At 39.0% G+C, this 17,627-nt stretch overlaps 1 protein-coding gene across 4 annotated transcripts in view; it reads left to right on the top strand.

Moving 5' to 3' along the window:
* Positions 1–17,249, top strand: part of LOC123951053 (SPHK1 interactor, AKAP domain containing) — a 175,352-nt gene extending 158,103 nt beyond the window's left edge. For 2 of the 4 annotated variants that reach the window (XM_046019682.1, XM_046019684.1), the window contains exons 8-13: positions 2,715–2,900; positions 3,231–3,257; positions 4,708–4,794; positions 6,927–6,979; positions 7,070–7,254; positions 15,364–17,249. In XM_046019682.1, coding sequence (XP_045875638.1) covers positions 2,715–2,900; positions 3,231–3,257; positions 4,708–4,794; positions 6,927–6,979; positions 7,070–7,254; positions 15,364–15,507 — 682 coding nt within the window. In that variant the 3' untranslated portion in view covers positions 15,508–17,249. The remainder of the gene's footprint in view (positions 1–2,714; positions 2,901–3,230; positions 3,258–4,707; positions 4,795–6,926; positions 6,980–7,069; positions 7,255–15,363) is intronic. The other 2 variants (XM_046019683.1, XM_046019685.1) reach the window with 2 other exon arrangements.
* The last annotated feature ends 378 nt before the right edge of the window (positions 17,250–17,627 follow it).

Genomic DNA, 17,627 nt, shown 5'->3' with positions numbered 1-17,627 from the left:
CAAGTGTAACTATTTTTGGAGAAAGGATAGTGGTACTAATCCTAAGACTGAAGAGAATTACCTAGAATTTTCTGCAGCCAATATATTATTTTCATCGAAGGAGACTGAGTGCCTTAGAATGCATTCCCTGGGAACAGAGAGTTCCCTTAAGAGGGAGAGTTTCAGGTTGATAATCTGATAGGAGGTGCTCTCCAGAGATATGTGTGCATACATCTGTAAGCAGGTAAGAAAGGCAGGATTGTACGGAGAGAAGGTTCCCCTAAATATGTTTGCAACTGAGGCTTCAGCACATCCTACAGGAACCCCTGAAGAGGAAATGGTCTGTCAGGTTTAGTGCCAAGTGAGGCAAGACCTGGCCTTTTGTGTCTTTGTGTCACCTGGTTGTTGGGATGTTCACTGAGACAGGGTATGATCTTGGCCAGACAATTCTCTGCCTGCTGGTTATTCCCAGTATGCACTGTCAATATTCTCTGCAGTCAGTGTGCAATGGCCCAGAAAAGCATTTTCGTATCCACTACACCAGGTTGTCGCATTTTTTGTTGTCACTTCAGAGATACAGTCTTACTTTTTGCTTGCGTTATTAAGGTGCTTCTCTCCTATACTATTAATTTTGATGACTGTCAGTGTCAGGAGAAAGGTTGCATGAATATGTTCATATTTCTGTACATTTGGCTTTCTGAACAAAAGCGTTGGCACCTGGATCAAAGAATGATTGAATACTAACCCTAAAGATAGAGACTTTTAGAGAGATATAGATTTATGTTTCTGAAGCTATTTGTTTATCATCTAGGGTGGTATAGTATAGACCATTTCCTTCTCTTTTCAGGGAACATTTGCATTTGTTCATAAGTGATCTCTCTCAATCTCTTTCACTTTCTGTCAGTCTGTCTCTCTCTTTCTCTCCCTCCCTGGCGAAGAGATAAAATTTAAAATCATATGGTATTTGTCTTTCTCTGTTTGACTTATTTCACTTAACATAATACCGCCTAGTTCCATCCATGCTGTCGCAAATGGCAAGATTGTGGTTTTTTAATGACTGAGTAGTATTCCATTATATATATTTATTATATTTTTTTAAGATTTTCTTTTTTTAAGATTTTTTTTAATTTATTTGACAGAAAGAGAGATCACAAGTTGGCAGAGAGGGAGGCAGAGAGAGAGGGGGAACAGGCTCCCTGCTGAGCAGAGAACCCCATGTGGGACTTGATCCCAGCATCCTGAGATCATAACCTGAGCTGAAGGCAGAGGCTTAACCCGCTGAGCCACCCAGGTGCCCCTATTTATTATATATTCTTTATCCACTCATCCACTGATGGACATTTAGGTTCTTTCCATATCTTGGTTATTATTAATAGAGCTGAAATAAATAGGCATGTGTATGTCCTTTCAAATTAGTGTTTTTGTTTGGAGGAGATGAATTCCTAGAAATGGAATTTCTGGATCATATGAAAGAGGAGAAATAGTTGGGGCTCAACTGTTAGGAGGCCAATACAATATAGTCCAGCCAAGGAGTAATGATGCAATAGCCATGAGTCTCAAAACTTGAGGTCTAATGTCTGGTACTAACTCTTGCTGCACCTTGGACAAATCATATAACCTCACCAGGCTTCTGCATCCTGATCTACAGGAAATCTCTGAGGTTCCTTCCAAATCTAAATTCAAGCAATTTAGAAGGATCTAAATTAAGATAATTTCATGAGCATAGAGGCAGAAAGGTCAATGGAAATAAAAAACACAGGAAGAGGATGGGAGGGCAATCAGAATTTGTTTAAGATATGTTGATTTTAAAATGTTAATGAGACAGATTGAATATGTTTCAGAAGACCAGCTGAAAAGAGAGCCACAGAAGCAGGAAGACAGGCCCTGGCTAGAGTTCAGATTTAGAAGCTATTTCCATAGACAGGAGAAGAGATGAAATTGTTAGGGACAGACTGGAAAAGAGGGCAGGGAACCATCAGAGATGAAGACAACAGCCCTGAGAGGCAAGCAGGTTCTTAGCAAAGTGTGACCAAAGATCCAGAAAGTCCTGGGAGGCCAGGGACCAAAACAAAGTTTGCAAGGAGAAAAGCCCGTCGGATCAAGGGTTAAATGCTTTGGAGAGCAACTTAACCTAAAAAAGCACTCATCTAGAAAGGTGGTGCCGATATAAATCAGAGATTTCAGAGGGAGAGGATGGTGTAAAAGTGTAGCTACAAATGCAAATTATGTTCAGAGGCATTTTCAAGCAATTTGATTCTGTAAACCTCCAGAATCTGATGGGCATATTTCTTCCAACATGGTTCACATCCCACTTGGATCAAAATTACCTGGCGTGGTTGTTCAGAAGGCAGGTTTCTTGGTCTTCTGCAAAACCAATGATTCATAATCTATGGAAAGGAGACTCTGGGTCTCTTCATTAGAAACACTACTGCCCCATATTTATGCTTATGTGTGCAGCTCAGGGTGCTTCAGTGTGTTTTTGAAATGAATGGAGGGAGTCCATAGAAAGACATAAAATGAAGGTTGGGGAAACTGATGGACAGCAATCTTGAAAAGGCAAAATGGGACCTAGGGACCAGGAGAAGGAATAACCTGGAAGAAAGACTCCATCCATCTCCAAGGATATCATGCTCCCTGTGGCAGAGACGCATGCTCAACAGAGCAGCCAGCAAGGTCTCCTTGAAAAGTTCTGTCTTACGTCTCCACTCTTGGTAATGATATCTTGCCATCTACAGTGACAGTCTTGATGCCAAAGATGTAACAGGGGCTGAAGTCTCGGCAGAAGGCAGAGCCCCCGATGAGTTCCCCAACCTTTCCAGCAGCAGTGGGGAGAGCATGGACAGCTGGTCCCAGCTTGCCAATGAGGAGGACAATCCAGATGACACGAGTAGCTTCCTGCAGCTCAGTGAGCGATCCATGAGGTACCGGCTCTTTACTTGACTTCCCAGGGAAATAGGTCTCAACACAGATTCTAAAATACTTTATAAATGGTTCTTTACAAAGGGTCCCTAATACAGCAAGAAGGAGAGCTCCTGCTAAGTCAAGGTGCTTGCCTGTCATGATTTATGCTGAGAGGTTTCCTAATATTCAGTTGTGCCTTTAATTACCTTGGCCAAGGTTTAGAGTCAGCTGTATTCTTTTCTCTGCAAGCCCCAGCTAGTGCATTCAGTAACAACTGGGAAATTTTAAATAAGAGCTGCTGTTACACCTGGTGTGTTTGATACTTTCTCTCTGGTTCATTTGTATTTCAGATGCAACCCAGGCTGGGTTTACATGAGGCAAGTGTTTCCACATTGTGTCGTGTTGTTTGGCCTAATTGTTTCTCCCCTTTCTCTCCCCTGCCCTGTGTATTGTTGACTCTGAGAAAGCAAGAGAGAAGTTAATGAAAGATCAGATTTGGAAGGACCCAAGCCCATCAAGAGACATAAACTAAACACTGTCCCTCTGTGAGGTGGAAATGAAAACAATCTCCACATTTCTGCCTTATTTGATACTGGACAAAATCTGCAGATTTTCCAGAAAGGCCAGTGGGAAAATGGGATTCAAATGCATCTGGGTGTAATGGCTCGTTGGGGGTCTTATTTCTCGCAGTTCATTCTGCTTAGACTTAGAAAAAATTCACAGTGTTAAACACTTGGTCTAAAATCCCCCAAACTAGTGGGAAATATTACAATATGGAGATAAAAAACAAAGAGAATTTAAGTTTATACAGTTAATTGCCTTCAGCACAATGTTTGAGTCATCAGATTTCAATCAGTAAATATATTCAATGCTCCACATGAAATCCAAAGCAATTGAAGGAGTCCAGTTTGTTACTCATGGTAGTCCCCAGGGAAGACTGTCCCATTACATGACACACCAGCACTCACCCTTTGGAAACCTGACTTGGAAGAGACATCACTGGGAAGTAGTGGGAATATGAGGAAACTCAATGGGTTTGCTGAAATTGGAGGCATTCCATTCTGCAAGTACAGACAGAGCCTAAAAATTGGCTCAAGTCTACTATGTTTCAGCAACTAAGTTCCAAGCTAGTAACTAGACCATATGTCGATTGTGTAACCTATGAAAATGATTCAGCAGCTCTCCTTCTCCATGATACACAAGGTATCAGGTGCTGCTTCTCATAGATTTTACAATAAAGGAGATAATAAAACTTGGACATTGCACAACTTCATATTTGTAAATTCTGCAGTCCCACAGGAAAACAATCAGCCAGGTGCATATTCTGTGGAATGTCCCTCAGAAAAATCCCTTGAATGGAAAAAAGAGAACATGTGTCTACTGGTTTCTGTCAGAAGTCAAAAAGCAGACAAGTGAGCATTCCGATATCTCCCCAGCCAGCATTCTCAGAAGTATGTCAATCTCCATGGGTATGCCAAAGAGTCTCTTGCTGACAGATAAACATCCTCACTGTAACTAGAATGAGGAAGACAAAAGTCATGCTGATTGTCACCCGCTAGGTGTGGCTCACTAGGTCTGACACCAGAAATTCAAAAACAGTAATGATGATGATGATGATGACAATTATGATTGGCTGGAGCCAAAACTGTCTTTTGTTACGTCTTTCCCTAATTTGTCCAGAAATAAATATTAATTTAGGAGTCCCCCAACAATATTCTTCAGGGGACCAGAAGAAGGAGTTCTTAGAAAGAAAGATGGAACATCAGTGTTGGCCGTGTGGTCAGGTGGTGGAGACAGGCATTAATATGTAAACTTTTGCTTTGTCAGCAATGGCCACAGTAGTGCCACTAGCAGTCTTGGCACTATGGACCTGGACATTTATCAGGAAAGCATGCCATCTTCTCCCATGATTAAGTAAGTAGCCACTGAGATGCAGTGATTGTGAGACCACTACTCTAATTTCATCCGGCAATCCATCTTGATCATTCAGATTGTACCCAACCACTGAATCATCATGTCTATACTGCCGTGGGTCCATGTCACTGGAGCAAAAACTGGGGCTTAGAATAGTCCTAGCTAGCACCACTGCTTTCTGGATTTCAAATCTAACCCCTCTGATAGAATCATCCCAGAAAAAGTTGATCCATATAATTGGAAATGATATGTCATTTTACTTAATTAGACACAGAGAAGCAAAAATCCTTTTAAATCATACCATGTCAACCAACAAAGACTATTTTTCAATAGAATATAATGTGAATGGTTTTCCTCTGCTTGTAGACACCTGGGGTAATCACTACTAAATGTGTCTAATACCAAATGGTGCCACAAGGCAGATATGTCATTGCCACACGGTGACTCTGCTTCCCAAGACATTGGTCCTTCCAAAAGACCAAGGGGAAATAAATAGCACTCAGAGAAGTGCAACATAATAAATAACACAAAATACAGGGCAGGAAAGGAGGACAACATGAAGTCAGGGCTACATCCAGAATTTGTGATTATTCTGGAAAAGTAAATGAATTTAAATCAATTTTTGACCATTACGACTTAGCTTATTACTATTTGCAGTTCTCTGAAATCTCAGAAAGAAAAAAATGAAAGATAAGACTAAAGCTGCTCCCTGATCTACTTCCTCAGTTACTCTCTCTAGCTCAGTCATTTTTGCTTCAGTATGTAATGAGGTATCTTGCCTGTGGGAGTATTCCTCAGAGATTGAAGGAATCAGTCCTTCGTTTTTCCTTACTGCCATTATTCACAAGTAGAGATGAATGTACACATGACCTTGGGTTTGTTTTGTTTCGTTTTTTTAAAGGAGAACCAAAATACAAACAAAAAATTTTGGGGGGGTACATTTATTTTTATCCTTCAGGAAACATTTACTTAGCTACTTTTTTCCATCTTTCTCCAGGGTTAGAGTCTAGGACCCTATACACGTAGATACATTCAGGGAGAACAAAAATGGCCACCACCCATATCAGCGTCCTGAAGTTCAACAATGGCAGAAACTGTCCCTACCATATGTCATTTCACTTATATCACTTGCAAAGACCCTTGGGAAATTGGCGATTCTTCTAAAGATAATTCTGTATGCATGACAGAACAGCTAAACTTTCTCTCAACATCAGGAATACAATGGAATTTACAGCCAGTAAATCTTAGCAGTAATACAAAATATAAGAGAATACTCTCTCATAAAAATACACATTTTTTAAGAGCTCTGTGTCCTAATTTCCAACCCGTACAAAAATATAGGACAACCACAAGCTTCCCAAGATGGTCAACTCCTTTCAGCTATTGGGACATATGCTCTCCTTTTGGAAGCATTTACTGAGTCCTGCCATTACATCAGGCTTCCTTACAAGTACTCACTGTATGAAAACACCTCAAACATCGAACATGAATGTATCTAATGAAATACTTCAGTTATGTCTCTATAGTTCTTTATCACCTCCAACCTACTCCATTCTCCCGATTGAAAAAGAAAAATTTCAATTTTAATTAAGATATTTTGTTGTACAATTTAGGTTCTGCAACTCATTGGTTGTTTTTTTCCCTTATTCCAGATCAAGGAACCACAAACATTAGAAAAAATATTAGAAAAATAGACTAAATGCAAATCATTGTGTCAGGATGGCAATATATGGTCCTTTAAATGACAAGTAAAATACAGAAGGAGGATAAGTCCCCAAATAAGATCTAGTTGCCTACAAGATATTTCCTTGATTGTTCAAACCAGTGAAGGTTTATGGAAGAGAAGTTGAGAAAAGAAAGATGCATTTCTTAGTCTCCCACACCAATTATCCCAACTAAAACTACATAGTTTATCTGGCCCTTTTTAAGGTCCAGGGCTATTTATTGCAGACCCAATGATTCTATGTAATACCCACATTGATATTTCCCCGTGTTACTTCCCTCTATGAAAATGATAAATCTAGAATGAACTTCAGAAGTTTTTAGGTCAATAAATTCCATTGCCTCATCGTCCATGTGCAGCTTACTCTTCCTAAACATTACCAACCATATACTGTTGTTTTCTCCCAAAGTGAATTAGTAGAAGAAAAGGAGATTCTTAAAGGACAGTCAGAAAACGTAGAGGGTAAGCCACATTCCCATAATTTTGACACACAATTTGTCTGTGATGTCCCCATGGAAAACGTAGTAAGTCTGGGCTTATGTCTGTGTTCAGAAGGTGCCTCTGGAATGCAAGTGGGAGCGGCCAGCCCCCAGGGGAGCCTGCTGGTGATCAACTTTGACCTGGAGCCAGAGCGTCCTGATGCTGAACTTCGAGCCACGCTGCAGTGGATAGCTGCATCTGAACTTGGGATCCCTACCATCTACTTTAAGAAATCTCAGGAAAACAGAATCGAAAAGGTACACCATCTTGCGTTGGGATGTGAATAAGTTGTGCTTTCATTACTCTTTAAATTCCCGTCAATTCATTTAAATTTGAAGTATTTATCCTTTTCACCTAAAAATTGTGACTAGAACTTTGAAACCTTCCACCTGCATCAACATATAACCATGATAACTGTTTCTTTGGCCCTCAGTTGGTCTCAGCTCATTGGTGACAATGAGAAAGTGAAGTGAGGAGATGGGAACTTTGTCAGAGTCTGGTGTTTTATTTCTGTGTTTGTTTTTGTTTTGATGTTTCCTTGCTCTGCAACCAACCTCCTCATCCCACTCATTTAAATAAAAGGTAGATGGGAAAGGCTTGATAGGTATGAGAAACTAAAGTGAGGCCATACTGATATTTAAAACAGACTGTGGCATGGTGTCAGTGGGAGGCATGTGTAATCCCCTACTAAATAGATTTGCATTAGACAAACTTCCTCATTGTCATTCATGGCTTACCAGAAACATAAAGTTGGGGAACAGATCCCTTGCCAACCTCTAAATTAACAGCAACTATCACTCTAACTCCCAATCTCTAAAACTGCCCACTAACTGTTCTAGAAAGTTAATTATTAAGATTTAAGCACAAATCCACCTGCCAATGTCTTCAAGCTCAAATTCCCATAACTTAAAGGCATGCTCCTTCTAAAGATGTTTAAATCAATAATAATGTTGCTGTGTGAGTTTCCCATTGGTGTGTAACAAACTGCCATGAATTTTCTAGGTTAAAACAAGACCACCTAGCTGTGTTGTCAGAAGCTGGGTGAACTCTAATTTGCTCTCTGCTTAGGGATTCAAAAAGGCAGAAATCAAGATGCCAGCCTCGCTGGGAACTTGTCTGAAAACTGTGGGGAAAAACAAGCTTCCAAGTTTGTTCAGGTTGTTGTCTTAATTCAGTGCCTTGTGGTTGTAGGACTGATGACCCATTTCTTTGCTGCGCCCCTTCTAAAAACTTCCAGCATTCCTTGTCATACGGGCCCCTCCATGTTCTCATGCAGTCAATCTCTCTTACTTCTGCTACCAGCCAGAGAAAATGGTTTGTAAAGGGTTTATGCAATGAGATTAGATTCACCAGATAGTCTCCCTTCTGAGTAACGCATTATTAATTAAAGAATCCCTTTTACCATGTACTTAACAAGGGCACAATTTTCTCATCCTAGTCATGGTAATGAGGATTAGGGCAGAAATTTTGGGAGCTGTTTTAGGATCCTACCTATCACTGCTACAGTGCATTTTGTAATGTCTTATTGTCACAAAGTACACCCACATATACATTATACTTCTTCCTCAGTAACTCATCCATAACCCCCACTCATCAATAGCCATTGGCTATTATCATCCTTTTTTAATTAGCAAGTCAGAACTTAGAGAGGCCGGCCCATGAGTCCTCAGGTAGTGATGGCTGAGTCTGGTACTGGAAATTTCTCAGTAGTGTCTCTCTCAGGTTAAATTGTCTTGGAGTTATGATCTGGATTTTTTAAAAATATGTAGTTGTGTTATAATTCTCATTGTCAAAATCTAGTGGCCTGAGATGAAAAATCCTTTGCCATGTTGCTCATGCACATAGAAATTAGAACAGCTTCCCCATTTCTGCATCACCAGCCAATGGCATTAGCTACTGGAAAAACTCAGAAGGAGACCTAATGTATACTACCTTCTCCCACACCAGCCTCTCTTTCCAACCAGTAACTTATATTTCTCTTCATGTCTAAGACTTCTACCCTTCCATATCACCTAAAACTAGATACTATCCTATACTTGTCATCACTTTGTTGGCAAGGTAATGAGAGGTTCACTATTTGATAAATTCTCCTTTCACCTCACCACCCAGCCTGCCCAGTGCAAAGAGTGGAGTGAAAGAACACTCTACATTGGACCCCCTCCTTCTCATCATACACAATCCTGATGGCTCTCTGCCATGGGGAGGAGAACAAGAACATTCTCAGGCAAAGTGCATCCTCAAATTCCTGGAAAAATGAAAGACAGGCTTGTTTCCAATTTTATCTCCAGAGCATTATTTGGTGCATTTTTGGATGGCCTTTTAATGATGTTGATTTTTATATAATCCACCATTTCAAAGAAACAACATCGTACTCTCTATGAATATGTGTCTCATAAATCCTTATCAGGTGAAAAAACAAATGGTGTGTCACTAACTTGATTACTAACTTGATTATGTAAATTAGGCCCTGACTTCATATTTATTTATCCTCACTACTTTTCAATTCTCAGAGGGATACCTGCCTTGTGCTCCTAGCAGTTTTTCTGAGAGAATAAATGCTCCACTAGTGTTATCAAGAAAAACAAGAACTAATGTTTTACTCATTCAATGTGTCATCAGGTCAAGGAGCATATTTCTAAGTACTGTAACATTAGAGACTAAATATTCTAATATTTTTCAGAGTCAGTTAAAGTTCACTACATAGGGTGTCTTCTCCATAAATGGGCACTGTTTGTTATCTGAGACGAAACTGGTCAAATAAAGCAAACCCATAAGCAACACGCTGACATCCTTTCTTTTATCAATGCTGTATCTGGAAACCTCTTTCTGATTGTCTTTTCTCAATTAATTTAGTAGTTATTCAAGAGTGGAAGAGAGATTGTGGCCTCCCATGAGGCTGTGTCACATGTAAAGGCAGCAGTGTTTCACGTGCACCTTCTCAGTTTAGAAAGGATTAAAGAAGCATCTCTTTTAAGGTTGGAAATGTCATTTTCCCACCACCACCCAAGTATTAAACATCACTCACAGATCTGTGCCCTGAGTCCCTGTTTGTGTGAATTCTGGATTTTTGAAATATATCGATTTAGTTAACAATTTTCGCACTAGGGGTTCCACACTCATCAACCCACCTGCCTTATGACAATACAAGCATGAGCTAAAGGGGAGAGGGTATCATGAGTAAATAGTGAAGCAGCTTATCTTTCCACCCCTGACCTAGGAGTTGAAGGGCACTTAATTAAAGTTAGCTTATAATGAATTTCAGTCCCATTTCAACCCAAAAGGCAAATTCCAAACAGTTTTAGTGCCCAATGTAGTGTCACTCTTTTCTGGTAAAATGACTTTAATTTTAAAGCTTTCTCTTTAATGGTGGTTTTTTTTTTTACTCATTAAAATGTTATGTTCACTTGAAAGTCATACACTCAGAACACTCATCAAGTGTTTATCAAGCATGTACAATATACCAGGCACTGTTCTAGGTCCCGAGAATATAGGAAACAAAAGAGACAAACTTCCGACTCATGGAGTTTCATTCTAGTTCAGGAGGGACCCAGAGTAGAGTGAATATAAACTAGGAGAAACTCAGATTCTAAAGAGAAATCTTGAAATGTGATGGAAACTTATTTTAGAAGTGGGAGACGATAAACACATGGAAAATGGGATTTATCACACCTCCACTATGAGCCAAATGCACAGAATTACCTAGGATAATCATTTACAATTCATATGCCTAGACCCTTCTTTGGCCCTGATCACTTCCAGTGGGGCCCAGAAATACACATTTTTTAACAACTTCCCTCAAGTGAAGTCATTTTGATGAGTACTAAAGTTTGAGACCTCCTCCCACAAGAAATATCCAGAAAGAGTGGCAGAATTTGATGTACAATTTTTTTTAAGATTTATTTATTTATTTGACAGAGAGAGATCACAAGTAGGCAGAGAGGCAGGCAGAGAGTGGGGGGAAGCAGGATCCCTGCTGAGCAGAGAGCCCAATGCGGGGCTCGATCCCAGGACCCTGAGACCATGACCTGGGCCGAAGGCAGAGGCTTCACCCACTGAGCCACCCAGGTGCCCCTGATGTACAATTTAAGTATTCTAAATTCCAGGGCAAAGATTGCTGAGAATCCTAATGTCTGATGATCTAAAACAGTTTGTAAACATCATTCACAATGGTTGACACTATGTGCAACTGATGAATCACTAAATTCTACCTCTGAAACTAATAATGTCGTGTATGTTAACTAAATTGAATGTAAGTCAGAATTTTTTTTTTAAATTTGGTCTACTTAAAGTGAACAAAATCATGAAGATAATTGTTTGTTTTTTTTTTAATAACATAAATCGGCCAATTATTCTGTCTTTTGGTTACAAGGTATCATTGCCCTCTAGCTCCCTTTCTAAATCTAATGAGCTTCTGTGAGCTGGAATGGCCTGATGACTGGCTTCACTGTATATCAGTGCCTTTCTCATCTTTATGCATTTGAGAATTACTTCCTTTTCTAGGAGACAATACAAAGAGCAAAGGAAAGAGAGGAAACAGGTGTATGCATACCTCCTCAAGAAAGTGAGGATCAGAAGACATATGACCTCACCTCTAATTTCTCATCCCATTCTACATGAAAAGTGGTGGAAGGACAATAAGAGAAAAAAAGGAAGGAATAATATATTGTCTTAACTTAGACAACCTTAACAAAATACCATAGACTGAGTTGCTTATACAAGACATGTACTGCTCACAGTTCTGCAAGTTGTGAAGTCCAAGATCAAGGTACAAGCAGATTCCATTCCTGGTGAGGGCCCTCTCCTTCCTTCTGTCATCACATGGTACAAAGAGAGAGAGAACTCTGGTGTCTCTTCCTTTTCCTATAAGGTCGTAAATCTTATCACAGGAGCCCCATCCTCATGACCTCATCTAAACCTAATTATCACCCAAAGGCCCCACCTTGCAATACCATCACATTGGGATTTGGGGTTTCAATACATGAATTTGGTGAAGAACACTGACATTAAGTGCATAATAGACACTAAATCTCCTCATTTATAAACATAAGAAATTGTCTTGAATTGAATCCTTTAGTCAAGGTTCTCAAATTCAGTGTGCACCAGAATTACCTGGGGAGATTTAGAGGCCCAGATGCTCTGGCCAATTAAAACAGAATCTCCTCTTGGTATGAAGCCCAGGCATTGGAGTTTACTAAAGGTCTCTGGTGGTTCCAGGGTACAGCCAACACTGATAATCATAGCTCTACATGCTATAATTGCAGGAGTAATATCAAACCAACTCACTTGTGCTTAATAAAATGGAATTCTGCCCTGGAGCAAAAGAAGGTAGTTACTTTAGAAATCCAAGCTGTTTTTTAAAAATCTCATAGCTTGCAAACAACTCCCATAGATTCTAACATAGGATTTTTGTAAACAATTATCTAATTTAGTAAATGTGTCTGTGAATATAAAAGTCCTCTACCATGTGACACTCTTCTTCAAATGAGTCTGTCAGTGATGTACCATCACAGGATGTAAATCCTTCTGGCTTCCTAAGACAAAATATTTGCTCAAGGAAATGCCAATTATGATCTATAGAAAGGGAACCTAAGTATTATTGACTATGAAATGGCAGGAAATGAAAATATTTGATTTTTAATTTTCAATGCGTTGAAATAAAAAAACTCAGATCCTTGATGTACTGAAGCTGATTCTAAAATTACCAGAGCAAACACATGGTTAGGCAAAAGGAAAGATCTAGGGCCAGCTGCTAAATCGAATATGGTTTTGAAGCCTATAGTAACAAGCTGGGAGTGTCTTTCTTGGCTTCTTCACAACCTTAGCCTCATTTTTTATTTAGAAATTTGTTGTAGTCAAGGAAGAAAAGAAAGTGTAAGACCTTCTTGCTCATCAGACCCACAGATGTTTCAAGGTCTTGATGTCTGAGATTAAGTCATCACAGCCTCAGAGTAGGCTATATTTAGTGGGGCTGGATCATTTTTAAAAGCTGCTTTATTGGGATATCAGAGTGAATTTAGAAATCATGAGACAGATCCTAGCCTGTTACCATTTCACAAACTACTGGCAGATGGCAACCTGGTGGGGCATTTTGACAACTTTTGGTCAGTCAACATCATCCCGTAGTCATCCCCACAGTGAGAGATCCTCTTTCAGCAAGTCCTAAATAAATGGAAAGATGCTTGTAATTGAGCTTCTAAAGAGGTCTAGACCGAGAACCTTCTGGGAAACACTTAGCGAATATTGACATCTGCCCCAGAGTTTTGATTGTCTCTTAGAGAAATGACTCAGGGATAGAAGTTGGGAACAAAATGGTAGCCCAGTGAGCCAGAGTTTACAGGGAAAAAAAAAAAGGAGCTGAGGCTAATTTTATATTTCTGTGTATTTTATGTTGACTGCGTCTTTGTAAGACATGTTAAGGGAGAAGAGACAACCTCCAGGGATGGGCCTGGCCTAAGGTTATTTATGACCTTGAAATCGTAAAGAAAGGTCACCAACCTATGAACATCTCACAATGAGACCTCAGACCCTTGATGTTCAAGCCTTGTCCACTGGTAACACCTACTTTCTAGACTTCCAATAAGAGCTGGAAAAGTCTGATTTGTCAAATCATGCAAAGACATACTAGACTTTCTCTCTTTTTTTTCTCTGATGCTTCATGTTTTTATCATTTGTCTGACAGAAAACATGCCTCAGATCATTCATACATGCCAAGATATAAGTAATAGCTCACAGTTATTTTTATGCATCTCCATAAATTACTAATAGTTGCTAAGAATGTTCCCCTATCTGGACGTATTTGCCTTTTTAGCAAAGTCTTAACACAAAACATTAAGCTCTCTAAAATTTCAAGAATCTGATAGACAGGAAGCTACGCGGAAGTTGCAAAGTCCCAAACAACTAGTAGTCTCTGAAACTCTATCACTGAGAGCAAGGGAGCTGAATAGAGCTAACATTCCATTGCTGTTCTAGTAAATAGTGAAGAGAGGTCCTGGCATCCTACCCCACAATATACATGACACCGTCAGTCACAATGCAATAAGACAGATGCCCCATGACTAGCTTTTACTGTACTTGTTGCCCACAGCCATTTTCCCAACCTAGGCTCTGTTCAGCTTCAGCCTACAACCACTTTTGTGGAGCAGCCTATCAATAGAAAATTACTGACTAAACAGCCTCAAGATATGCATGTTTAAGTTACATATGTGTAAATTAAAACTTAAGAATGAATACTTAGACGAGGTTAATCCTCAGTGGTTCTGGATGCCATCCCATATTTCAAAAAGTCTTCTTGTTCATTTTAAATGTATTTGAGTCACATTTGATCATTTGTTCCTTCTCTCATTTGGCCAATTTTATTGAACACCTATCAGGTACAGGCACAAGATAGTAAGATAGGGCTTAGGCATTGTCCTTCCCTGGAGAATTGTTATCTATAACCTAGTTGCTATTGACCTCCTATCTGTCTCTTTTTTTTGCATCACCCCATGGGCTCACGCCCAGGAGTTCATCTCTTAAGACCTCAATTTTTCATCTGTAAATGCCTGCTTCACAGTGTTGTTGACAGAATTAAATGAGATTATATGCACAAATGTACTTCCTACAGGTTTTGGCCCTTAATAATTGTCACTTTTCTTTAAAAGTGTCTGCCTAAGGAATATGGAGAGGTCTTCACTTTGGGCTTCATCTCACAGTGTCATGAAAAGAACAATCTACAGTAATTTCCCATCTTCCAACACTTCAGCTCACAATTCACCTGCAGCCAAAAACATTATCTCTAAATTGTGGTACTTGTTGAAGCTGGTACCAACAACTGGGACAAACCTAGGGTGTTTCTTCAATCTTTCCTTTTCCTTTTATAATGGAAAGTCAATGTCTCTTGAAATGTGGTGATGGGGGAAGAGATTTTTCAAGATTTTAAGCCAGTAAGTGACCACACTCTAAAGTTTAGCCCTTGATTTATTTACCCTAAATGTGTACATCCAATGAGAGATTATTTGAGACAGGTAGAAAGTCCTGGGAGCTATGCTGTACAGTCTTGCCAGAGAGAGTCCAACCCAGAGAAAAGCAGACCTGAAGAAACTCTTGAAATATCTAAAAGACAGACTCTTGAAAGAAGAATTCCATCTAGTCTCTGGCAATCAATGGATGACAACTGCTCTGAAGAAGAAAATTCCAGCTCACTTGAAAGAACTTTCTAACAATCTGAGTTGTCTAAAAAGAAAATAGACTGTCCTGGAAAATAGCTCCCTGTCACTAGAGATTAAAGATATAGCCTTGAGAGTTTTTGGCTTTGGAAGAATGGTTGAATGAAATGACTTTGAATCTCATTTGTGATACCTGAGTCCTAATTCTGTGCTTTATTTTAGTTTTTAGATGTCGTGCGGCTGGTTCAGCAGAAGTCCTGGAAAGTGGGAGATATCTTTCATGCAGTCGTTCAGTATTGCAAAGTGCATGAGGAGCAGAAGGAGGGGACCCCAAGTCTCTTTGACTGGCTCTTGGAACTGGGATAAGACAGCTATGCCCTTAGAGTATCCCTTTCCTTTATTCCAGCTTAGATTACAGTGGTTTGCTCTAAATGCTCTAAACTTTCTCAAAACATCCATCACATTGGCAGAGCTATAAAAAATCTGCTATTCAAGTCTACGGCACATAGAATACATCTGAGGAAAAGCAATAGGTCTGTACAAATCAATACAACCTATGAACGAGTTCTAAAAAGCTTGTATTAGAAAGGCTGGAAAAACAAAAATTTTAATGGGTCCTAAACTAAAGGCTTACAACTAGGCCCAAAATCCAGGAAAGCTGTTCTTAACTATTTTTAATAACATAAAATGATGTGTAATGTCTCCAACTATGTGATTCAACTGGAAGTCAAGTCACTAGTCAATATAATTTTGTAAACTATGATGTAACCTTTATTTTACTTTTTCGAGCTGATTATGGGGCTCTCAGCCCATATCAACACTTAAGATATGGGTGAGAAATTTCCAGAATTTTGATACAAGGGATTTTCACTATCAGACCAGTATCAGTGGATAGTAACAGAAATGCAGGAGTATTATTGACGTCCTCTACTGAGGTGATTTCATTGATTCACTGCAACTCACTGATAAATGCTCAGCCCCTCCCCAACAATATCTGTGTTCCCAGCTAACCAGAAAACTCTTGGTTTTCAGTCAAAAGAGAGAAAGACTGAAGGTTGTCTTGTTTCCATCTCTGTATTACTTGCATAACATGTTTGCAGAATTCTTACCATAAGAAAAAACTTTCTTACCAAAAAAAAAAAAAAAACCAACAACAACAGTCTTTTGAGATAAAATCTGCTTGTGTATTAAATTATATAAGATATAAACTTTCATTTTATTTTTATTGTAAATTATGAAGAGATTACTGTCAAATAATATATTGAGTTATCTTAGAGGTTCATAAAATATGAGGGGATTGTAGTCTTAAGTGTCATATCTTGACATGCAATATCAGTACTTTTATTAAAAATGTGTTGGTTCTAGCATGGTAGACCCTACCTGGTGACATTTTTGATGACAGACACAGGATTTGACATAACCCGCTAGGATCATACACTCTTCCTGATTCAAAGATATTGACATTTAATTAGGGAGGAAGAAAACCTTATCATATTTAATTTATTTAAATAACAGGGATTTACTCTTCTGAAAAATAAAAAGTATGTAACTTCTCTTCTCCCTTCAATTAAATGAGATACCCTGGCTTTTATTTTCTTCACCAAAGAAGGTGTTTACTAAGATTCCCTGAAATACCATGCTTTTATTCTATTTTTTAAAATTGTGAATTAATTCTAAGTATGAAAAAGGCCCCATGCCATCAATGCTGGCCTTATGTGTCATCCACATCTTGAAATGTCAAGAAAGCTTCCTTGTAAGCCTTACTTCCCTCTTCACCACATACCGAGGACTCCTCCCCAGTACTCACTAGACAGTTATTATATTAATAGTCCAAATTTAGGGTATGTGTTTAATTTGTCACATTAACAAGATGTCAAATTTTAAAATGTATCCATTATCTCAAGCTGAAAGTTCTTTGTGCTACTAAATCAAAAAGGATCTATTTATTTTTTAAACAATCCCAGAATATTATGTGTAGACGTTTGTTGTGCTCAAATGAATGTTTACTTACCCTAAAAAGCACAAATACTGGATTGTAACCATGTGATAAAGTTATATACATGTTGTACCTAATGTTGCAAACTAATCAATAAATTTTTGTTCCCGCATTGTTGATCCTTTTTTTTTTTCCCAGAAGTCGTAAGTGCCTCATAGAACACAAGAGCCACAGTATGATCGGATGAAGGAAGATTATCCTTTTAGACAAGATTTACTGTTACACTTTCAACTTTTGAATAGGCCAATGTTCTTTGACTAAATTAGTTGGCATCAGTGATATTCATGTAAATTAGCATTTCTCAACCTTGGCACAATTGACATTTGGGGCTAAATAATTCTCTGTTGCAGGGGGTTGTACTGTGACTTCTGGAATGTTAGCAGCACCCCTAGCCCTTATCCAGTAGATGCCAGTAACCAATTCCTCCTGTTGTGACAACAAAAGATGGGTCTCCCAACATTGCCAAACATCCCGTAGGTGACAAATTCAC

The sequence above is a fragment of the Meles meles genome, chromosome 9 (genome assembly GCF_922984935.1).
Source record: "Meles meles chromosome 9, mMelMel3.1 paternal haplotype, whole genome shotgun sequence".
NCBI classification, from domain to species: domain Eukaryota; kingdom Metazoa; phylum Chordata; class Mammalia; order Carnivora; family Mustelidae; genus Meles; species Meles meles.
Note: the sequence above shows the minus strand (reverse complement) of the source record. Positions and strands in the feature narration are given on the sequence as shown.